This window comes from Danio rerio, chromosome 17, assembly GCF_052040795.2.
Source record: "Danio rerio strain M-AB ecotype USA chromosome 17, GRCz13ab, whole genome shotgun sequence".
Taxonomy (NCBI): Eukaryota; Metazoa; Chordata; class Actinopteri; order Cypriniformes; family Danionidae; genus Danio; species Danio rerio.
This window is the reverse complement of record NC_141037.1, coordinates 15653058-15677997: the sequence shown is the minus strand read 5'-3', so window position 1 is coordinate 15677997 and position 24940 is coordinate 15653058. Positions and strand designations below refer to the sequence as shown.

Sequence of the window (24940 nt, the reverse complement as noted above, 5' to 3'; positions counted from 1 at the left end):
GTTCAGTCCCCATGTTCACCGATTCTTCATACCCGCTCCCTGCTCTTCACTTCGCGCACATTTTCCCCAAATGACACAACCCTACCGTACATAGAAACAAAACTATTTTGTTACATCATTTCATTCATTTTCTTCATTCATTTTATTTTCGGCTTAGTCCCTTTATTAATCCAGGGTAGCCACAGCGGAATAACCTGCCATATTTAGTTATATAAATCTTTAAATTTATATATAATTTGTATCATATACTGTACATGTATTTTATATCTAAATATAAATAAACATTTTCTCAAATATAGGCATACATGTGTTTTTATATACATACATAATAAATATTCATAGTACACACACTTAAATTTTGCCCAGCACTACAAAAAAAATCTAATAATAATAATAATAATTGCTATTATTGATAATAAAATATATGCTATTATTTATTGTATTAACATGAGACACTCGACTCAACTACACCCTTTTTTTATTCGAAGAAATGATAAACGCTTTAAACTTCTATTTTTAAAAATGCATTGAATTTTTTATTTAGTGTAGCAGCATAACCAATAGAATATTTCAGCCTAAAAGGGATACATTTTTTACTGCCAATTATTTCACTTTTTTTATACAATATAGAAAGTAACAAAACACAATGTAAAAAAATAAAGTAAATAATAACAAAAACGCTAAAATAATAATATAAACAATATTAATAACAAAAATGTACACAATTCGTTGAAGCTCAAATATACACCTAATAGTCAAATTCTATATTACATTATATTAAATCTTTGTTCTTAGTCTGAAGAGGAGACTTACTGAGTTATTAAATTAAAAAAATGCGTACCTTGCCAATTAAAACCAAGTAGCAATTATTTTATGCTTCTACAATGCATTGATTCATCCAAAATAGCGTATATATCAATATGGTAATCAGTACGCACGTTATTACACATCAACGTAATTATCAAATTGTTGCCATTTGTGGCATATCTTAAAACACAATGAACCGAATGACTTACTTCAGTTTATTAGCGAGAGCATTTCAAGACGGCTCTGTATGTAATTAGCCCAGTCGGTTATGAGGCATGCAGTTGGTTTTGCGTGCATCTGGAGTTTATGCAACAGATTTCCACCAAAAAACAAACATCCCCCTTGTTCTTGGACAGATTTTCTTTCACTCCTTTCACCCTCTTCTTCTTTTAAATTAAAACCAACGTGGCATCGTCTAAACACACCATTTCTTGCTGTCTGTTTCCCAGCTGCCGCTTAACATGCCTGTTTTTGTGCATGTCTGGTGTGTGTGTGTGTCATGAGTTTGTTGTCCTGTGTTTGAAAAATGATTCTGTTTGAGTTGGGAATATTTATGACAGCAGGTGGCTTGTGTTGTTTTCGTATTTGCTGTGTTTTTAAATCTGCATTTGGTTGTTTCTGATGACCGTGGTTCTGTTTTTAGAGGATGACATTCTGGTGCTCACTTGATATTTGCTAAATGCTTGAGTGCTGAAATGGGGCGACTCTTTAAAACACTAGTTTTTACCTACAGTTTGGAAAAAGTGAACAATTTGAGTTCATCTGAATGCAGAATAAGGCCCAATCCTAATTCTATTTTTGTACCCCTTCCCCTTGGCCCTGTGAAGGGGAATGGCTCCAAAATGTACCCCTAAGAATCGGGACAGCACTACAACACCTGCACACTTCATCATATGTCATCGCGATCTCTTGCTTCATTTGAGATCAGACGATCACAACTCATAACAATATAATGTGACAATAAGATCATAACTACCCCTGAGCATTTACTTTAAGAATGTTTATGTGTTCTCTTAATTTTCTTTTAAAAGCTGTATATTTTTCACACTGTAAAAACTTAACCTCGTAACTGACAGGAACCATACATTAACTTTTTGGACGATTGCAGAAGTCCAAGTTCATTTGTTTATAGTGCTGTAGATAAGACAGATGAGCAATATCACTGTAAGTAGTACTGCTATGTGGCTCTATATCGGCACTGATGGGAGGCTTGCCTTAGCGTCCCACCAATGACGATATACAGCCGTATCGCACTGCTACTCGTGTGATACTGCGTTTATACAACAGTTTGACACCACTATTGTGTATATAAAAAAGAAAATCAAACACGGAGAGTCTAAAAACCCCTTTTGAATGAAGAACTACTTCTATTCATTCGCATCTGCAGCTGAGGTCATAACAGCAGAAACGGTTACTAATTCACCAACGTCATTTTAGAGCTAGTATTTGAATGATTCTCGAGTCGAGTGTAATGTCTAAAGTGATGACAAAACAGGTGATTTTGCAGATTTAAAGTTTATAAGGCTGAACCTGACATGAAATACCATCAATCTACAGAGATATCTCCCTACAGTATTATAGTCTATTATAGTCTCTGTTGCAATCGGGATATCACAATAATTAACTCCGAATAAAAGCAGCGCAATCACTATCAGATTGCTGTTGTGTTTGCAATAAGGAAAAACAGCCATTTCTTCTTTCTTTCTGTCTACACAACACGCATTCCTGATATGTGAGTCCCATCTCATACGCATTACACTGCAAATACTGTGGTATAAATACAGGGCTCTAAGGGCTTATTATGTGGTTTCTGTCGCCATCTTGTGGATTGACAGCATCAACCCTCTTTGCTCAGTATGATACACGGTGTCTCTCAGAAATTATAAATATTTTAAAATAGGCACTATCCTTATAAATAAACTGCATAGTTGCAATCTAAACGACTACATTCTCGACTAAAAAAGCCTAAAAAGTACATTGTTGTCCAACAGCAGCCATATTTGTCAAACTGTAGAGCGTCCTGCTTCTCGACTAAAAAAAAGCCTAAAAAGTACATTATGTTGTCCAACAGCAGCCATATTTGTCAAACTGTAGAGCGTCCTGCTTGTTGCTGTATGTGGGCGGAGTAATACACAAGGGTGAAGAGGCGGTACAAGTGCTATAACTGTCAGAAAATTGAACAGCTATCAACCAATCAGATTTAAGAACCAGACAGAACAGTTGTATAAAGTACAATAAAGAATACATTTTAAAATGAAGCAGTAGAAAAGACTATTAAAATAATATTCAATGGCCAAGCTGAACAGGAAAGTTTTTAGGAGTGATTTAAAAAAAGGGATTTGAGAACTTCATCAACTCTGAAATCAACATTAGCCTTCTCATAGTATTTGTGTTCCTCCTCTCACATGATGTTGACCTTCTCTATGTTTATCTTTTTCAGAAAGAGTCCGAGGACGACACTGTCACTTCTAAAAAGGTCAAAGAACTGTCTGTCATCGATGGACGACGTGCGCAAAACTGCAACATCCTTCTCTCCAAGTGAGTCTGCAGCTTAAAAAAACTCCTAGATTGCATCTTTGAGCCTTTAAGATTGATTCACAGTATAAAGCTTCCTGCATGACTCATTGTAGAGCCATTCTTTGTTTACTTCAGCCATTTTGTTAACGGTTGGTGATGTGTTTAAAACACTATTGCAGCCGAGCGTTTTATTCATAAGATGATCCTGGCCTGGATTTCTTTCCTGTTGCGTCACAAGTCACCATAGCAACAGTGATAAACAAAGATGCCTGTGATCTTTCCCATAAGCTCACTTCTTCTGTTTGAATGAACAGTAAAGCTGGAAGTAAATCTAACATCTATTAAAACTAAAGCCTTTAATTCAGGCATTTTAGATTTGCGTTGAGAATTTTTTTCACTGTTATTTTAGAACTGATTGCAAAGTTTGGTGGAAAAAAACAACAACAACAACAAAAATGGAATTGAAATAGATTGAACTGGGACAAAAATAATCATATATAAGTAAAACTTACTTGTTTACTCTTAGGGCCATTTATATTAAAGTTGATATTTAGCCGCACCATAGTGGTGTTTCGTAACATCTAGTTTTTATGAGGTGAGGAGTTACCCTAATGCTCAACCACCAATCTGGAGGACCAGGACATACACGCACACTATGGACGATTTTAGCTTACCCAATTCACCTACAGCACATGTCTTTGGACTGGCGGAAACTGGAGCACCTAGAGGAAACCCATGCAAACACTGGGAGAACATGCAAACTCCACACAGAAATGCCAACTGACCCAGTCGGGACTCGAACCAGCGACATTCTTGCTTTGAGGCGACAGTAATAACCACTGAGCAACTGTGTCACCCCCAATGGCTTGGGACTATATATATAGTTTTATTTTATTACATATTTTTAGTAGTTTTTTTTTATTATTATAAACTTAGGGTGCTTTCACACCTGTGAATCGATTCAGTTGTTCCGAAACAGAGATTACAAATGTTAAATTGTTGCTCTTTGCTCTTGTAGCAGTTCGCTTTCACACTGCAAAGTTTCTAATCGGACCAAAATAGCTAAAACAAGTCACGTGTGAGTAAACTCTCCTCACATTGGTCAGAGTGTCAGGGTTTATTTTGCAGTGTCCCGCTAAGCTGTCAGGAGAGGTGGTGGTTTGGTGGTGATTGACAGGGTGCGTGCGGAGAGATGAGGAGAGAGAGGAGAGATGCGGTGGGGAGGGGAGAAAAGGGTGCGAGACAATGCCTATTTGAGGACCGGGAGGGACACGCGAGATTACCGGGAGATCATCACTCATTTGCGGGCATCCGCAGACTCGCGAAACTTCCAGCCATACTCATAATTCTCTCTTCATATAGCTGTATGCCTATTACATATCCATAAAGCACTGTGATATAACCGCGCTCGGATCAAAACACTTTCTCACTGCAATCGAACCGCTCTAGGGTTTGTTTCAATCGAGCCGAGACCACCTCACTCAGGCGGTCTCGGTGCGATTACTTTGGCGCGGAACAGAGCGCGATTGCCCTGTTCACATATGCCAAACGAACCGCGCTAACTGGGCAAACGAGACAAAAGTGTAGGTGTGAAAGCACCCTTAGTCATGTAGATGTCATAACTAGTTTAATCTTTTAGTTTTCACTCTTTTATTTTAAGCCTATCTTCATAAATTGCATATGTTTTATTGTATACCATATTATATATAGACATAAATGTCATAACACCCCATAATCATAAGAGAAATAGGGAAATTGGATATCTTTTTCCCTTGGAGACTACCTGTGAAAACTTGGCCGCTGTTGGAAGTGGTGTTAGTGAGGTTAGCAGGGGGTGTTCAACCTGCATTCTGTGAGTCCTAATGCCCCAGTATAGTGAAGGGGACACCATACAGTCAGTGAGCGCCGTCTTTCGGATGAGACGTTAAACCTACTGTAGGTCCCGAGTCACTGTGGTTGTTAAAAATCCCATGGCACTTCTTGTAAAGAGCAGGGGTGTAACTGACCAAATTACCTCCATCGGCCCTTACTTATCATGGCCTCCCTATCATCCCCTTCCACCGAATTGGCGCTATCACTGTCTCTCCACTCCACCAATAGCTGGTGTGTGTTGAGCGCGCCATACACAATAAATGCGCTATATAAATACACATTACATTACATATCTTTGTAAATCAACTGTTTCGTTAATGTTACTGTAGTTTGTGTAATACAAGTTTCAATAATTTTTGTATTGATTTAATTTACATCTAATTTGTTAATAAAACATAATAAAATGTTCAGTGTTTTTAAGGATATTTAGTGGCTGACCTACAGTATCCTCTGATTAGTTATTTCAGAGGTAACTGGAGGTCAAATTATACAAACTGCATCTAATTTTACTGTATTTCAGGCTATATGTTGATACCAACACCAATTTACTTAAGTGTCTTGTGAACACTTACAGTACTATGTCTATCGGTGCTCTAAATCTGCCTGTTTCAGACTATTGAATGATTTTTTATGATTTTTCTATGCATAGACCGACTTGCATAGATCATTATAGGGGTGTTCAAATGTATATTTGTATTAGCTGTTATTTTAATTATTAGTATTATTATTTAAAAGTACAGATCAGCTTGAACTATTTCTCCTTATAAAGGGCTGCCCCCCCCCAAAAAAAAAAAAACTGTAATTCATACCCTAAATAAAATCAGACTTTAATTTTTTAAAAACCATTGTAAATATTATTAGCCCCCTTGTGCAGTTTTTTCTCCAAATGTCTACAGAACAAACCATCTTGCCTAATTCTAACTTTCCTAATGAACCTAGTTAGGCCTTAAATGTCACTTTAAGTTGAATACTAGTATCTTGGCAAATATTTAGTAAAATATGATGTACTGTTGTCATGGCAAAGATAAAATAAATCAGTTAGAAATGAGTTAATAAAACTATTATCTTTATAAATGTGTTAAAGAAAAATCTCCTCTCCGTTGACCAGAAATTGGGGAAAAAATAAACAGGGGGGCTAATAATTCAGACTTCAACTGTATTTCTAAATTTGTTTTATTATAATTTAATGTATAAATTTGGTGTAAAAGATGAAAACACGTAGACAAATGTATGCATATTTCTTCGTAAGTTTGACTCCACTACAGGCAGATTGACTCCAACCTTCTTTCCGCAGGTTGAAACTGTCCAACGAGGAGATCAAGAGAGCCATATTGACCATGGATGAGCAGGAGGATCTGCCCAAAGACATGCTGGAGCAGGTGAGACCTGTAACACTTTCACAAAACGCGCTCCATCTTTGACAAATACACTCATTCTGACCAACAACAAACCTGTTGGGCTGCAGCGGATTTACGTCAGACATTTCTAACTGATGAGGCATCTACACAGCCAGCAGGTGGAATTACTCAGGACGGCATCTAATTATTGTTTTTTGCAGAAGCAGTTTGAGCAAGACACCATAGTGTCCTTGCATTTTTCTCATCCTAATTGATGTTGAAATCTGCTGTTGTTTGAACAATGTAAACCGCACTGATGTCCTCTGCGTGTTGCCGAATTAAATCTGTTTGCATGGAGACTGAGATCAAGCAGATTAAATTGCCATTTTTTTGGAGTTTAATTAAAACCGATCAAGCTCTTTTGGTAATTAAATGCAGCTTTGTGTTCCTCACAATGTTTCACTTTGACAGTAAAATCCCTCTGATGAGAGCAGCAAGGAAGTGCTTATAACATTTCAAAAAAATAAATAAATAAAAGAAATTTGATGGAATACTTGTTTTAATTTTAACTGTAGTCTACCAGTTATTGTAGTGTGAGGAGAATGAATATATTTTTAGATGTTTTGCGGCTGTCCATTTTTAAAAACAAAACCTTTAATGCAAGAGTTTTGAACAAATAACAAAAACATTTAGTCTTGAAAGTATTCACCTACCTGTCTGCCTTCTGAATAATATATTCATCTTCAATCTCATCTTGCAAAAATGCATTATGAGCATTTATTAAGCAAAATAATCTTGCGTCAAAAAAAACTAACAAAAGACAAACAGATTATGTTGTCCACCCCATTGGCAGATTATTTAGCTTTTTTTTAAAGGGAAAACTCACTTAATTTTGATATATTATTTCTTGTAACCAGACAAAATGTTTTGCTTATGTAGAAAATGCTTCCTGATTTAAGAATGTTTTAATATTTTGACTACCAGACAAAAAATCTTTCACATTGTGAAATAATTAAGCCTAATTTTCATCTTTTAATTCTTTAATAAGTTAAACATTTGCATAAAACATCTATTTTCTTTATTATTTGTCATTTTAGTTATAAAAAAATGCATTTTGTGTCTATCACTACATTCTGGTATAAAAGGTATAACGATCTCTAAAGCACTGATAGAATGAATGTGCGACTTTTGCTCCGTGATGTCACTTTCTCTTGCGGAAAACTCAGGAATGCATAGAGGCATGTCAATTATACTTCTCTCGTTAATTTGTGCAAAATGTTTAGGATACACTAATATATTAATTATATGACTCTGTTATTGTGACGTTTCACTGAATTTCTCATTCACTTTTTAAAAACTGTAAGTGAAATTTGATAAACTCATTTCGAGAGGAGATGTGATGTGATTGATCGTGGCTGGTCTCTCATCCGCAATCATTGGCGAATCAATCAGATTAATTCAAAGCTACAATAAATAGCCCACTTCACATTTCTTACATTATCTTTGTTTTGTCTGATCTTAATCCCCACATCCATTCCATCTCCCGCCTTTTTTCTACTTTAGCAGAGGGAGCTAGTGAGAACTACCTGATCTCGGACCGCTTTACATGCTAATTGACCAGGTGGGAGCCCTGGGCTAAATTATCTCTGAGCTCAGGGTTCTATCCTGGGACAGCATGCCAAACCTGCTATTAAGTATCAAGCAATATCTAAGTGTCAGCTATAAAAAATTTATATAAAAAAATGTTTTAGACCTGCCATGTTTTCAGGTTTGAGGATAGCATCCTAAGCTGAAGCACAAAATGGTTGAAATTGTCAATTCTGTTACTGTCAACTCTGTTAGTGGTTTAAAAGTTTACCAATGACTTAAACATTATTTAGTAACAGAATCAAATATTCCCTATCACATGTAAGCCTTTTACTTTATTTTACAATAATAATAGATTTGGTTTACTGTAAATTATACATTGCTTTGATGTTATTCAGTTTAAGAAAAATTAATAAAAAATTATTTAATTGTATGCAAAAATCTGTTTAATGCAGGGTTTTTATAGTTAACTAAAATCATTAAAACAAGCATTAACTAAACTTAGATAAAGTAAATGCAGTCAACAGAAATTTTACCTTTATTTTTTTGGAATAAAATGAACACTAGCTAAAATAAAATGTTAATACTGTATAAACTAGTTCCCATCAAATATTGTCCCTTTAGTAGATACCAAACACACACACACACACACACACACACACACACACACACACACACACACACACACACACACACACACACACACAATTTTACATAAGCATGTTAAAACTTGCAATAATAATAAGAGTAATGACATAAACACACAACAAAGATACTAAAACTAACAGAAAATCTAATGAAAATGGAAAAATTAAAGTACAAACTTATTTAAACTATTAATACTGACTAAAGTTTCTCAGCTCAACTAAAACTACATGAGTTTGATAGGACACGTTCTAAAAAAGTTCCTAATATTGGGAGCATTTAGTGCAGAATTTATCTTTTTTTCTCTCTCTTATTATTTTTATGGCAAGTGCAGATGTCTGTTTATACAGAGATGGATGAATTTTTTTTTTTACATTTTTTTGAACCCACTTCAACAAACCCTAAATACACTGCCTAATATAATAATTGACAGTAACAATAATTAAAATAGTATGGACACAAAAAATATATAGATAAAGTTTTTACAATTATAATAATTAAAACTAAACAGCAAGATTGCATAAAATGAAATGGTTAAAAAAAGTGGTATCTTTTAAAAGTTTTTAAAGCCATAATTTATCTTTGCAAATTAAATTGTTTGTATTTTCAGGCGGCTTTTACAATGCAAAGTTTTGCGCTAGTATGACGTCTTTCAGAATGTCTGCTTGGCTGGATTTAGCCATTTAAGTGCTTTCTCTCTTTCCCTGCAGCTGTTGAAGTTTGTGCCAGAAAAAAGTGATGTAGACCTTCTGGAGGAGCACAAACATGAGCTGGAGCGAATGGCGAAGGCAGACCGCTTCCTCTACGAGATGAGCAGGTAACTTTCACTTTAGACCAGTAAGAATGAGAAGAATAAATAAACCCAGGTAGTGTTCGTCAGTCTGGACAGAGCAGTCAAAACTCTGTGTCTTCTAAATGGCTCTTCTTCACAGCAGGTTTAGGTGATGTTGAGGTCAGTGTGTGGAAAATAAATAGTAGGATTATGCTCTTATCTTATCTGTGTAGACTCGGGTTTTAATAATCTTTGACTTTAATGGCATGAGCTTGGCTGAAAAAGGCTGGAAACATGTCGTCATTTTCTGACCTTCATCGCGTGGCTTCTAACGTCATTCCTCTTTCAGCCAACAAACTTATAAATATAAAACCATGAAGAACCGACGGCTCCTTTAATTAATAAGAAATAAACAAGTTGCAGGTGTTGGCGGATTGAATGTTTATTATTATTTTAATATGGGAAATAAGAGCCGCTTCTCACCAACAAATTCAACAGAACAGTGAAAAAAAAAAACGTCTGTAAATGTTTCAGATGTGTTGTAACTAAGCATTATGGTGCTCCTCATGTTAGTATTTTTGTTAGTCGTTTAAAGGGGTAGTTCACCCCAAAATAAAAAATAGTCCTCATAATTTACTAAGTTCTAAACTTTTATGAGTTTGTTTTTTTTTCTGCTAAACACAAAGGAAGATATTTTGAAGAATGTTGTAAACCAGCAGACTTTATAGTAAGAACTATTCAGGAAAAAAAAATTCTATAAAAGTCAATAGCTGTTTTTTACCAGCTTAGAACAGGTAAATATTGATAGAATTTTCATTTTAAAAATATATTTTTGCATTTAAGTAATGTTTACTATAGTAAAATACTTTTTTTTTATTACTATGAATTTTACTTACTATTTACTCACTACTTAAAATGCTTACTATTAGTGGTGTAACGGATCCCAAATCTTATGGTTCGGACCACACTACGGGATCACCCTATGGTTTTTGAGTCACTGTTTAGACCATTTTTCGGATCAGAAAAAAAGGGAGGAGACAAATGTCATTTGCTTTCCATTTATACAAAAATATTACTGCAAAAACTATTGGTTTTAACAAACAGAACTTAGAACCTGTAATCTTAATACAAATCAAGATATAACCAGCTGAAAAAAAAAGGAAAATGTTTAATACAAAAAATGATCTTTGCTGCTGTTGCTGAAAATTCTAAATATAGAAATGTAACATCTTGTACAACAGATCATATTTATTTTTAATTAATGATTCAACAATTCACACATAAAACTTCATGTTTGATTATGGGTGGATCATTTTTGAAAACCTATTCAGTGACATCATTTTGATGGTTGTTTGTTGCCACCTATTGGTTAAACAAAGTAATTGCTACAACATTCACCAACGTCAAGTTCCATTAAACAATGATTTTAATCTTTACCATAAACATCAGCGTTTATATCTGAACTATAAACTGTTCTCCTAGTACTTCTGTTATTTAATGTTTTGTAACTAACTGAAAAAGTGTAAAAACTGAATCTCTCCCGATTAAACACAGGTTTGAAAGCAGCGCTTTGAAGGATTAATAAATATATGAAAATCATTATTATTTATCTGTATTCAATTGGTATCACAATTTTTTAATGTTTAATTGTGCAGCTTTACACTGAATGCATTAATGCAGACTATACAAACAGTGAGAGAAAACACCTTTAATTTTTAACCTAAGAATTTAATTTTTAACCTAAGAAAGCATTTAGGTCTCACCACAACTTTTTCCATCGTCATTATATTTGACAGGAAAGCCAAAATGCTTTTATACACGTGATTTGAATGACTTGGGATCAAAACTATTTTCCATTAATCAATTGACTCTAATTGATTAATCAACTTCTATTAGATTAATTGAATTTAGATCTATTTCAGCAGTTGATGCATTGTAATTGATTCATCAATGTCATCAAAGCTTATTTCAATCGTATAATCAGAAACCTTAAGATTTAAAGATCATAAATCTTCCAGATGTGTCTTGTAGTGTACATGAGATGCAATGTCATTCATGGAATTTAATCAAATTTTCCTTTTAAATCCTCCACAGAATCAACCACTACCAGCAAAGACTGCAGTCTCTTTACTTTAAAAAGAAGTTTGCAGAAAGAATAGCAGAAATCAAGCCCAAAGTGGAAGGTAAAGACTATTAGACATTCAAAAATAAAACACACACACACACTACCACACAAACGCACTTGGGGTTGAATGAGATATTTGAATTCTTTTATTAAGCATGATGTATACAATATAGAGATGGCATAAAAAGTTCATTTATTTGTTTGGAAGTTTGTGAAATAGAAGTTGTCCAATATTAAACGGGAAACACACGTGGTTGTTGTCATGCGGAGAATCCAGCCAATCGTGTAATATCCATGTCGCCATCGCAGCTCCTGCAGTCGCTCTTCAGATGCGGCTGAATCAGATTTCAATCAACCTGCGCAGCGCTGCATGAAGTCGAACGCATCTATTGTCTACTTTGTCGCTGGTGACGTCATCAATAAAACACCAGATAAAAATGTTTTGCAACATGCAACAATTTGCGATGTATTTGCAGGAAATATATTCACATGCTGTCTGACAGCTCGTAACAGGATGCGTAAATAATGCAACATTACCACTGATTAGATTTAGTGCAGAACCAATGCAGCCAACACTTTCATTTCATTAAAAATGCAACGTTAGCATCCGGGCTAATTTAACTGCTAAATAAATGCATTGATTACCCAGTAAGAATGTAACAATAACAGATATTTTAGTGCAGAAGTAATGCATGCGTCGTCAGCACACAGATTCATATGAAGTTATTCCATTACAACATATCACACGATAGACTATGATTTTAAGTCTTATTTACACTCAGAGAGTTGCTCAGACGAAGATTTTACCGCTATGATAGTGTGCGCTAGAAAGCTGCTCAAAATACTGCTCAAGTCGGGTGTTTTTCGCGGTCACTGCTCATCGTAGTTGTCTTCTCGCTGCACATCTTCACACCGTTCACTGGGGATGATGTTAACACACACTATGAAGCTTGCTTACATCTCCGGCGGCTGCGTTCTACACGGTTTCTGCACACTTCACGACTCACTTCACAAAGTATGCCAGCATCTACGCTTTGCAGAGCACAACAGCCAATCACATAACCTTTCCATGGTTTTGTACACGTGATTGGCTAGTATCTGCTCTTTGGTATTTGCATGGAACAACCTAACTGGCTTCTGTTTGATGATTTAAAAGTCACTTGAAGTTTACATGAGATTAGTTTACAAATTAGTACTATTCACTAATTCTACAATATTGTTGCACAAGCACTCATTGTCACTTCACTGATTGTTTACAGTTTAACAGAAGCTACTCCTATAATTCTAGCAAAGCATTATGAGTTGTTGGATAAAGATGGATAGATATGGTGTTGATATAATCTTAAAAATTTATTTATGTACATTTATGTACAGCTCTCAGTAAAGCATCTAAAGAGGTTCTTCAGAGCAAGAATCTCCGTCAGCTTCTGGAGATTGTCCTGGCCTTCGGAAACTACATGAACAAAGGCCAGAGAGGCAATGCTTACGGCTTCAAAGTGTCCTCTCTCAACAAGATCGCTGACACCAAATCCAGCATCGACAAGTAAGACAAGGCTTTGGTTTGTGTGAGTACTGAATATGAAACTCCAGCCGGCCGGCCGGCCAGTTACACCAGCTGTGTGTGTGTGTTTATCAACAGAAACGTCACTCTTCTGCATTACCTGATTACCGTTCTTGAGCAGAAATACCCCAAAGTCAGTCTGATTCACGAGGATCTGCAGAACGTTCCAGTTGCGGCCAAAGTCAAGTAAGCACTGGGGACTCTTTTCACATTTCTAGGTTTTTCTGTAACAGAAGTCATCGTAGTTGGGTAAGCTTATGCAGAGTTCAGACTGCATGATTTTCAAAGTCGTGTCACTGGTGTTTTCGTACTGCATGACTGTCTGGGCTAGCGTTTTGTCGCTGCTTTGTTTATACTGCAACATGGCTCGACGACAGGGGGTTTCACACTGCGTGACTTTACAATAGGAAGAATCGCTGACAACTGTCTAACCTATGTTTCACAGCCAAAAACACATAGTTTATCTTTAGTTTTTAACTACATAACGAGAAAGAAGCCTTTAGTATGGTAGAAAATTTACATGTTTGCTCACCTGGGTTTGAAGGGAATTAGCAATTTCTCCTCAACTTATTTTCTTATTTGACCCAGTTGTGATATTGTTTAGATGACACATGAAACAGACACGGGTGCTCCTGCCAAATTTCCTCTAGTTTTTCCTCCATTTTTTGGGTCCAAATAAACTGAAAATGAACGCTTTAAACTTCTCCCCCAACCTCCCGCTGGCCTGCAGGTACACACACACACACACACACACACACACACACACACACACTAGTGGATGCTGCTCCCTCATTGGCTGTGGGTGATCACCAATGTTTTTTTCAGTCAAAAGTTTCTCTCAGTTTCTCTCAGATTGCGTCTTTGATAGTTCACACTGTGTGATTGTCACTCACGTGAACGAGCACCGATTTACTAGTGATTTCATGCATTTGTCGTGATTTTTCAAAACCTATTGGTGAGTCAAACTCAGGGCTTAAATCATGCAGTCTGAATTCGGCATTAGAGTGCAGTGAATGGGAGAGTACAACAGATCATTTTTTTACAATTCTATTCGCTGAAATAATTAAAGAAAAGCGGGCGACGCTGTGGCGCAGTAGGTAGTGCTGTCACCTCACAGCAAGAAGGTCGCTGGTTCGCTAGTTTGAGCCTCGGCTCAGTTGGTGTCTCTGTGTAGATTTTGCATGTTCTCCCTGCGTTCGCGTGGGTTTCCTCCGGGTGCTTCGGTTTCCCCCACAGTCCAAAGATATGCGGTACAGGTGAATTGGGTAGGCTAAATTATCCGTAGTGTATGAGTTTGTGTGTGTGTGTGTGTGTGTGTGTGTGTGTGTGTGTGTGTGGATGTTTCCCAGAGATGGGTTGCGGCTGGACGAGCATCCGCTGCTTAAAAACGTGCTGGATAAGTTAGCGGTTCATTCCGCTGTGGCGACCCAGACTGACTCTTGACTGTCAGTGAGTCAAGAGTAAATTTTCAGCACTCTGCCATGACAGCACAGTACTGTTTTTGCAAGCAGCATGAACAAGTATACTACATAGAAATGTTGTGTCGATGAATTATTTGAATGGTTTTTGCTTTCCCGCTGAGCATATATGGTTCATACATGGAAAGTATATTTTATATGAACAGAATATCCACAGTTATTTCCAATATTGAGCTATTTTGAATTTTGACCACAGTGCGCAAATGAGCTACTCCACGTTACAGTCTTCGGGTGCAAAGGGCTCTTGCCCTTTGGTTATCGCAGCAACAAGCCGCCCTTGAGCGAGGCAAGCCATTGAAATAAATGGGTTTTATTATGCAGTGCTTCGCTTTTCTCAGGGTTGTTTTTTTTTTTTTGTCGAAGAAAAACCTAAAATGCCATTCTCAGTCAAAACTTCTGTACACAGGCAGCATGGTGGCTCAGTGGTTAGCAATGTTGCCTCACAGTACGAAGGTCGCTGGTTCGAGTCCTGATTTTCCCCCATAGTCCAAAGACAAGCACTATAGGTGAAGTGAATAAACTAAATGTGTGTGTGTGAGAATGAGAGTGTATGGGTGTTTCCCAGTGCTGGGGAAACATCTGCTGCGGAAAACATATGCCGGAATAGTTGGCGGTTCATCCATCATTTCATCCATCCAAAAAGAATGAATAATTATACTAATAATACTAATTCACATCTTAGTGGGTATTTTGTTACTCAGTTAAATGCACTTTTGCAGAGTATAAAATAAAAAATGATTATAAAAATTATAATATATAATATATAATAAAAAACTAGAAATGGTTCTTTAAACCAATATTAAAGTCTTATTTGTTGGACAAACCCAACCATTAGGTTACATTTTTCAAAAGCTTTTTCAGCCTAACAGCTGAGTTTTCCATATTTGACCCAAAGTACGGTTAAAAGAAGTGCAGCCGATCAGATTTTCGTGATTAGGTTAGCATTTCACTTCTATTTTAGAGATGGTTTGTAGTCTGGTGTTGGGCTAGGATTTAGTTAGACCGGAATGTTTTTCTAGGACCAACAAAAGTTGTTGATCCAGGATCCCGTCCTATTTGGCCAAACCGTAGTCACTGTGTGAAGATACTGTTTGATGTGCTTCATTCCTCAGCCATTCGAAATGAGATTAAAGGCTCTGCAAATTGTCCAGTGAAACATTATCTCTCATTATCTCCCTCTCCAACTTATTTTCTTTCCTTTTTTCCCAGCATGACCGAACTGGAGAAAGACATTAACAATCTGCGCTCTGGCTTGAAAAGCGTGGAGACGGTGAGCGACATTTTCTCATTTTGTCTTTGATTGCAACAAGCTCCATCGCTTATGAGGGCAACCAGTGTAGCAGGCATATCTTCAGTATTTATATAAGAGCCATGCAGTATTATTGGTTGAAAACTTTATTTATGGTTACACTTGGAACTGAAAAGGAACACTCAGATTTGAAGGCATTAATGTGTTTTGAGTGGTTCTGTGGTTGGGATTGAGGATGAATTGATATTTTCAGCTGAATCTCATGTACTTTTTTTGTTGTTTATCTATTGTGCAATCCTTTATCCTATTTTCTAAATGAAATCAAATGTCATGTCATTTCTAGTTTTGATAAGTATAAAGAAGGTTGATGAGATAAAGACGTCTTATTTTATCCCTTAATAACAAGAAAAACTGCCACAAAGGCATTAAAGCTGTTTTCATATGAGCCGGATCACTACAACTTGTTCATTTCTCTGCCGAATTAGTGACAGAATGTCAGTCGCAGAAATTCAGAAACATCTGCCACATCTTACCAGGTTTTTTTTATTACATTCAAACAGTAACAAAACGACAGATTTTGTGAAATATTTATATTAATAAACTTATTTCTGTAACGTTTGGATACATTAATTGAAGTATTTGAACATATTTTTATATTTCTTGTAGACTGCAAGTTGAATTAATTATTTTTTATATTTCTTTTAGTCTTAGAAAAAGTTCTTTGGAGTTTTGAAGTTGAACCTTTGTTATTTTGATATGTTCTTGAACCTAAATTACTGGTATAGCTTTAATGTATTATTATTATTATTATTATTATTATTATTATTATTATTATAAATACAACAACAATAATTATTATTATTAATATTATCATCATTTTCTTTGTTATTATTATTAATATTAATAAATAACAAAAACAATTATTACTATAACTACTACTGCTGCTACAAGCTTAAAAAATTGTCAAATATTTGTAGCATGATCACGCAAAAGTCAGGCCATATATATATATATATATATATATATATATATATATATATATATATATATATATATATATATATATATAAATGCATCACATGATCTACAACAACATCACTTAAGAACAAAACATCAAAATAACTCAACATGTAAACAAACTGACAAATCCCATTTAACTTGACTGAACTTGCAAACATCAATTTACTCAAATAGCAGCCAAATCTCAGCCTCTCTACACCAAACACTGTAAGGTATTTTATTGATGTTAAAACTACGTATGAATTAGTTTCTCCATCTTAAAAGCAGCCTGTCTGTGTGTCTCCTACTAGGAGCTGGAGTACCAGAGGACTCAACCTCAGACCTATGGAGACAAGTTTGTGTCTGTAGTGAGTCAGTTCATCACTGTGGCTGGATTCAGTTTCTCTGACATTGAGGACTCTCTTCAGGATGCTAAGGATTCGGTAAGAGTGAAAGTCCATTGCAGTTCACTAAACACAGGGAGCTAAGCTAATGATAATAGTTATCGCCATAATTCCCAAGTTGATTGATTATATTAAGTATAAAATTAAAATTGACAATTTTTTCCACACGTTTTTATTCTTTAGGTGAACAATTAATCTGTGCGACTTAATCCACTGACAAAATGTTTGTTTTGAAAAATTTCAATCGAAGTCAGTGATGGTGCTTCTCTGATGATGTCAGTTTGACTACTTCAGCCACAATATGCAGGGGTGACCAGACTTAATCCTGGAGGGCCGGTGTCCTGCATAGTTTACCCCAATCAGACACACCTGGGCTAGCTAATCAAGCTCTTAGTAGGCTTGCTAGAAATGTTTTAGCAGGTGTGTTGAGGCAAGCTGGAGCTAAACTCTGCAGGATATCTGCCCTCTAGGATGGAGTTTGGGCACCCCTGGCTATGAGGGAATGATCTGCAAAAAGAAAGCCCCGCCCCCTACTCAATATTCAGATACTGAGATACATCTCTGCAACTTCCGGTTCACGCAGACATTTTTGGTAGTTTAGATATGCAAATTATTGAAGGTTTCATTAAATTGCAACTGGGTCGTTATTTAAAGATGCACTGATTGTGTATATATACATCTAGCACAAAATCTGAATCTGGCTGAAGTCAACTTTTATTGACACAGTTGTCAAAGCCAGAAAAAAATAGAAAATTTAAACTATTTTTTAAATAAAAGACTGTACATGCTACATAGTCAGGCATATTATGCATGAATCTCTATTCACAATTGACATTCCAAAAGCATGCCAAGAAGGTCAGTAAAATTGAAATCTGGTCAACTTCAGGCATGTACAACCTTGATTTGATTTGAGTGATTTATTTTTGAACAAAAATATCATACATAAAATATCATTAACAAAAAATACATTTCAACATGGTCAAAAATGAAGTGGGATGAAGCACAAGCTTATTCTTTTCCCACCCCATTACCACATACATCTTTCGTCTAAGCTTATTTTTTTCTTTTAACTTACTTATCTCTTTTTTTACATGACACATATTTTATCCTTTTGGCATCTTTGACATATTATATGTTTAAATCCATTTGTACCTTTACATTTTGTAACATAGACCCAAAGAAAACAAACAAACAAACAAACAAACAAAGTACTGCAAATAGCCATTAATTAAAATTTCCTCATACTTTTCTCATTTGATCCTTTTTCAATCACCTTCATCATTATATTCCTTTAATAAAATATATTTATACAAATTTTTAAACTGATTATTATCCTGACATTGTTTAAGAGTATGATCTAGACCAGGGGTGCTCAATCATGTTTCTGGAGATCTACCTTCCTGCAGATTTCAGTTGCTACCCATATCAAACACACCTGCCTGTAATTATCAAGTGGTTTTCAGGTCCTAATTAATTGGTTCAGGTGTGTTTGATATGGGTAGCAACCGAAATCTGCAGGAAGGTAGATCTCCAGAAACATGATTGAGCACCCCTGATCTAGACTGTTCCATAGATTTACACCACAGACAGACATACACAAACTTTTTAAAGTTGTCATAAACGACCTTACTTGACTAATGAAGCAGCAAAACCTTTTATGCACTCCATGATTTTTTTCTCACATTACATATTGTCTTACTAGTTGGTCACACACCAGTAACAACAGTAAAAATCGGTTTTAAAACAGTTTTAAAATCAGTTGAATCACTTTATAAACACACTTTTTTGATCAGAAGACATCATCATTGTAATATAATAGAAAAACATTATTTATTGAGCTTTAATAATATTTAGCTGATGCTTGTATGATTTTTTACATTTTAAATGGATATGCTTCACCTCCATTATGTGAGTTTGTGGCACACTAGAATAATAATGGCAGAGCAACACAATCTATTTCTAGAGGAGACTGTGCTGTGCAACTTAGACGTACAACTTTTGTCTTGTCAGGTAGAGCTAGTCATTTCTGGAACACTTCCTATCGATTTAAGGGGTGTTACAAATTATTCAACATTTAAATACAAATTAAAGAAATGGCTGAAAGAAAATCAAGTTTGTAATCATGTGTAATTCTTTTCTGTAGATTTTTATGAAATTCTTATTATATGTTTTGTCTTTGTTGTTTGTAACTTTAGTGTTATTGTATGTGTGATAATGTGTTTTTTATTTTAGGTTGCCTTTTTAAAATCTGGCAGGGGGCTAACAGATGAAAATTAGCACTTGTGGCTAACTCTGGCTTATTTACAGTTTTACTGTTAATTAATTAGCATTGTCCCTGTTAAAATACATTTTAATTCCAATTTCTAAAAGAGAATATAGACTTTAAATATGAATAAAATTTTGTTTGGTGTGTTTAACTAATTATAAAATTTATTTAAATTATTTAGTTGTTAATCTTAAGTTATTGTTACTGAAATCTACAAACACTTAAAAGTGTATTCAGATGTTTTCTTTGCATTTGACCGAAAACCAAAAATCCCAAAGTCTCAAATATGACCTGTGCTTGAAAAAACAGCCTACAGTGTCTCGCCTTAAATGTTTACGAGAGATTTAAACGGTGAGGATTGTCACTCTATCTGGACGTTAAAAAGTGAAAAGCTCACATAAAGTTGCTTTGAAGTGGCCATTAAACGTCTGAAATGACAGATGTTTTTTCCTCGCTTCATGCTGTCACACATAACTCAAACTTGTAGATGTTAAATCGGCTCTTTCGCTGGAGTTTACTGGACTTCTGTGCTTTTCTGTGGACATTGAAACTGCTGGAAACATGGATCTAAATCTTTAACCGCAGTCGACTGAAGATCAGTTTCAAAGGCTGATTCTCTGAGTCTGATCCTGGTCATGGCTTGATTTGATGTTACTGTAGTGATCGGATTTTATGTTTGGACCAGATGAAGGTTTATCTTACTGGGAAGTTGGAGATTTATTAATGGTTTCCACTAGTAGGGATACAACAAATGAAAATTCTGGATGCATTTGACCAAAAACCAAAACTGCTTTTTAATCATTATTCGTTATTTAATTAAGTTTACTTTTTCAAATTTAAACTTGGTAACTTTAAGCACACGTTAATAAAATAACCACGTTTTCTTGACATTTTTCATTTTTTTGTCGGCTTAGTCCCTTTATTAATCCGGGGTCGCAACAGCAGAATGAACCGCCAACTTATCCAGCACTGCACCACTGCGTCACCCTGTTTTCTTGACAGTAAAATATTATTGACAGTGAACGTGTTGCAAGCAGCAGGAACAGGTATCCTACATAGAAATCTCCTGTCGGCAAATTTTATGGATGAACTTTACTTTTCCGGTAAGCATGTATGGTTTATACATTTGTTTATTTGAGTAAAATGTCTACAATTATAACCAATATTGAGCTATTTTGAATTTTGACCACAGTGCGCACTCAAGCATCCATGTTCACTATGGTCATCGCAGCAACAAACCACCTTAGAGCATGGCAAGCCATTGAAATAAATGGGTTTCATTATGCAGCCCATCGCTTTTCCCAGGCTCATATTTTGGCCGAAAGAAATGAAAATGCCATTTTCAGCCAAAAATTTGGTGCACTTTTTTGGGTCAGAAGGAATTGGTTAGCCTTTTTATTTATTTGTTTGTTTGTTTATCTGTCTGTCTGTCTATCTATGCAAACTTTGTTTTTTTATTACTCGCCAACTTAGTGCCCCAGAAACCCCTTATTTTTCGGAATAATTTAGACAGTCATTGTTGTCTTACATTGTGTGCAGTTTGGGAAGGCCGTGCAGCACTTCGGTGAGGACGCCACACGCATGCAGCCTGATGAGTTCTTCGGCATCTTCGATCAGTTCCTGCAGGGCTTCAGTGAAGCTAAACAAGACAATGAGAACATGAGACGACGGAAAGAGGAGGAGGAGCGCAGGGCCCGTATGGAGGCACAGGTAATGTCAACAAACACACTGTGAACATTTCACACTCATGCACACACTTGACCTTTGCCAAAAATGTATTATATTACATTATTATATTATTATACACCAATAAGCAATTATAGGTGTAAAGACCCTTCTCATATTTCAAGGTTTCTCAGCAGCAGAAATCATAATAACAGTGAATGGGAGAGAACCACAAATAAGTAAATAAAAGTTCAAATAAAGAAAGAAAAACTCCACAATAGTGTTTTCATGACTTTCATAAAAAGAAGAGAAAAAACTATGTATAGCCTGAAGAGAGTATGATGCCAAACTTACTGCCCTGGCCATAAATACTGCATCAGAAACACCTCACATAAGCGTTAACTAGTATTTTGCTGAAAATGTGATATAATACAAAGTATAGCTTATAAATGTACTTTTTTTTTTCCAAAACATTTAAGGACTGAAGATGCTGATGACTGATGAAATGATTTCTGAATAACATACTTACATACCAAACATACTGGGTATGCAGCGTTTGTATAGTGAAATACGCAATATACAAAGTTTTATACAATACTGTTCAGAAGTAACCAATATAATACAATAATGAAATCAGATCTTGAGCCTGAATTGTCTAAACATGCTTTTGATGTTACAGAGTAACCTGCATTTAACATGTGATCAACGCTATAACAGATGCAATTGTTGTTTGGTCAATTATAATACCTTCTTGACATCACACTACCTGCGATGAGTATTATGCATATGCACATCACAGTATCAATGCTGAAATAATATATATGCATGAAGTCTTTTTTTTTAAAGACATTCAAAGATGCAAATATTTAGACAAAAAGCTGTTCCTATGATTTTTTTTTTTTGTCAAATAAAATCCTTATCAACTGACATGCAGATTGAAAGAATTGGGTTATGAGGAGTATGAATGTAGTTTGCACTGTCTAGTGTGCAGTAGGCAGAAGTGTACTGTTCCACTAAACCAGAGGTGCCCAGACATTTTAGCACAAAGGGCCAAAAACCAAATATCATCGAATGCCGTGGGTCGAAGGTAAATAGGGTACCAAACTATATTACATTAAAGTTGCCGTGGGTGGGTCATTTCATTATTTATTTCAGAATGTTTCAAAATAAACAGAAAATATTACTTTAAATGGTATTAACTAATGCAGTATAACTTTCTAAATGATAACTTACTGCAATAAAAACAATCACCGTTATAACACAGTGGAGTTCAATGCTGAATATTCTGCTCAAGCAAAATCTGCCATTGACTTGATTTGCTCAAAAAGGCCTTGCATTGTCGTCATCTCAGATGGGATGGCGGCCAAGGTTACCATAGGTATCTCTGCACTAAACAACCTTACCCCTTTCATAAAACACAATGAAAACCAGTTCATCCAAAAAGGAACATTTCCTCACCATTTACTCTAAACTCTTAAGAATGGTTTTCTTGTTGAACACAAAACAAGATAGCTAAGTTATTCTGAAGAATATTGGAAATAAGCAACCACTGACATCTATAGTAGAACAACAAAAAAACTATAAAAGTATATCTTCCTTTCTGTTCAACAGAAGAAACAACCCCAAACAGGTTTGAAACAAGTGAAGGATGAGTAAATGTGTGAACTATCCCTTTAAAACAGTTCTCGAAATAATGTAAATGTGTCTGTGAACAGCTCAAGGAGCAGCGCGAGAGGGAAAGAAAATCCCGGAAGGCTAAAGAAAACTGCGAGGAGGACGGAGAGTTCGACGACCTGGTGTCTGCACTGCGATCTGGGGAGGTGTTTGACAAAGATATGTCAAAGATGAAACACAACCGTAAACGTCCCGTCAAATCGAGTGCAGAAAGCAGCAGAGAAAGACCCGTCACCAAACTCAACTTCTGAGGTAAAACAAACAACGAATGAATGCTGCCCTCTGCTGGTGGAAAAAGACATTACACCATCCAGACTGCCAAAACACCTCCCGACAATTCATAAAGGCTTTTCTAAACATCTAAATCACTTGACTGTGTTTGTGTTGAGGATGACAGGAATTTGCACAGCGCACCAAGAAAACCACGGTTCTACTAATGGAAAGAATGAGCGGAAAGGGCTACGTGCTTTATAAAGCATCACTAAAAACTGGTGCTGACACTCTGCCTGACAACCATAAACTCTCTTTATTTCTGTTCGCTCAGATATTACATACTGTTTTGCTGAAGTATTGTTGGTGTACAGTGTGCGCTATCAAGAACCAGGACGTAAATTGTCAATTTATGAAAGCAGTGATACTATTATTGGGCGATTAGTAATGAGTATTTCCTATTGTTACACTTGTAACTCGAGCACAAGCGATTGTTTGTTGATAAACGGTCCATTCTGGACCGGTTCAAGCACAATGCACAACTTTAAATCTTGAAAACAACCTTTTGTACGAATGATATTCAAAGTAAAGCGTTTATTATAAATCTACACAAATGCCATGTATTAAATATACTGACAGGAATTATAGCGGGGGAAGAAAAATACGCCGAGGTCAAGCTTTGATTGCAAATATATGTTAGAGAATGACAGAACAATGCAATATTCTTTCGTTGCGGTTACCAAAAAAGAAGACTCATTAAAAAAAAAACAGCTGTGGATGTACAAGCTGCATCTCAAGCAAACCAAACTGTCTGCCGTGCATGTATATTCTTGTAATTTCTTTTGTGTTGAAGGTTGTATATATGTACATATACCCATTGTTAACTTTTCTGACCAAGGCTTTTTTCTTAGTCCTTGACACTTCAGTTTTTTTGTGCTAATATTTTTCCCTGTTGATCAGATGCCATTAAATCTTTTTTTCACTAATAGCTCTTTGTAATGTTGTAGTACTTTGTAACGGTTTCCTTTGTTGGCGGGAGTGTTTTGTTTTCTTTATTTAAGAATTCATTTGGATGTAAGATAAGTAATCAATAAATAACCCTGAGGGTCACTGCATTGGTGTATGCCGTGTGATTTTATTTTAGAAACTGAATTCATTCTATAGCGGGAAAAGGGCACTTCATAGAAGAATTTTCAGGCATTAATCATATTTTTGTCCATTAAACTTTGAAAAACAAGAGACCTTTCCCCCGACTTCCTGTAGACTACTGTTTTTTTATGTGGTTGGGACTGTTTTCCCAAGAAAATGAAAAAGGATATATATGTTATATGCATGATGTTTGTTGTTAGCCATAGATATTTATGTTAAATGTCGACTATGCTATTGTTATCTATTGAAAGAAATGCATCAATATAGCCGCCATTTTAGTACAGGGTAGTCCTTCTTTGAAATGAATGTGGGACCAAGGTGCACTGTAGGACTTGCCATCCAGAGCCATAGTTATATATACATATATCTGTGATCGGGAGTTTTCCCCGTGGTCTTTTAATTATGTAAATTTATCATTTTACATCAAATTTCTATATTGATAGATAAGTGACCGCATGGGCATTGCCCATGACAAAGACAAAGACCAGTGGTGTCGCTAAAATCAACAGTTCTACATGAATAGACTAAAATGAAATGTGAGCTGTTTCAACTAAAAGAAATATGCTCAGAAAATATATATGTGCCTTTGTTTTGTCACAAGATGGACACCAGTGTTGATTTAT

At 35.7% G+C, this 24940-nt stretch overlaps 1 protein-coding gene and 1 long non-coding RNA gene across 11 annotated transcripts in view; one reads left to right on the top strand and one right to left on the bottom strand.

Moving 5' to 3' along the window:
• Positions 1 to 24283, top strand: part of daam1a (dishevelled associated activator of morphogenesis 1a) — a 133070-nt gene extending 108787 nt beyond the window's left edge. For all 10 annotated transcript variants that reach the window (XM_087290168.1, XM_087290164.1, XM_087290163.1 and 7 more), the window contains 10 exons: positions 3248 to 3345; positions 6491 to 6575; positions 9476 to 9582; positions 11632 to 11720; positions 13037 to 13205; positions 13302 to 13409; positions 15911 to 15971; positions 17261 to 17392; positions 21159 to 21329; positions 23000 to 24283. In XM_087290168.1, coding sequence (XP_087146294.1) covers positions 3248 to 3345; positions 6491 to 6575; positions 9476 to 9582; positions 11632 to 11720; positions 13037 to 13205; positions 13302 to 13409; positions 15911 to 15971; positions 17261 to 17392; positions 21159 to 21329; positions 23000 to 23209 — 1230 coding nt within the window. In that variant the 3' untranslated portion in view covers positions 23210 to 24283. The remainder of the gene's footprint in view (positions 1 to 3247; positions 3346 to 6490; positions 6576 to 9475; positions 9583 to 11631; positions 11721 to 13036; positions 13206 to 13301; positions 13410 to 15910; positions 15972 to 17260; positions 17393 to 21158; positions 21330 to 22999) is intronic.
• LOC141378533 (uncharacterized) lies at positions 1078 to 7336 on the bottom strand. The gene is made up of 3 exons (XR_015513172.1): positions 5994 to 7336; positions 4924 to 4985; positions 1078 to 4255 (listed from the first exon to the last, which is right to left on the bottom strand). It is a non-coding gene; the product is annotated as an uncharacterized LOC141378533 (long non-coding RNA).
• Positions 24284 to 24940: the final 657 nt, after the last annotated feature.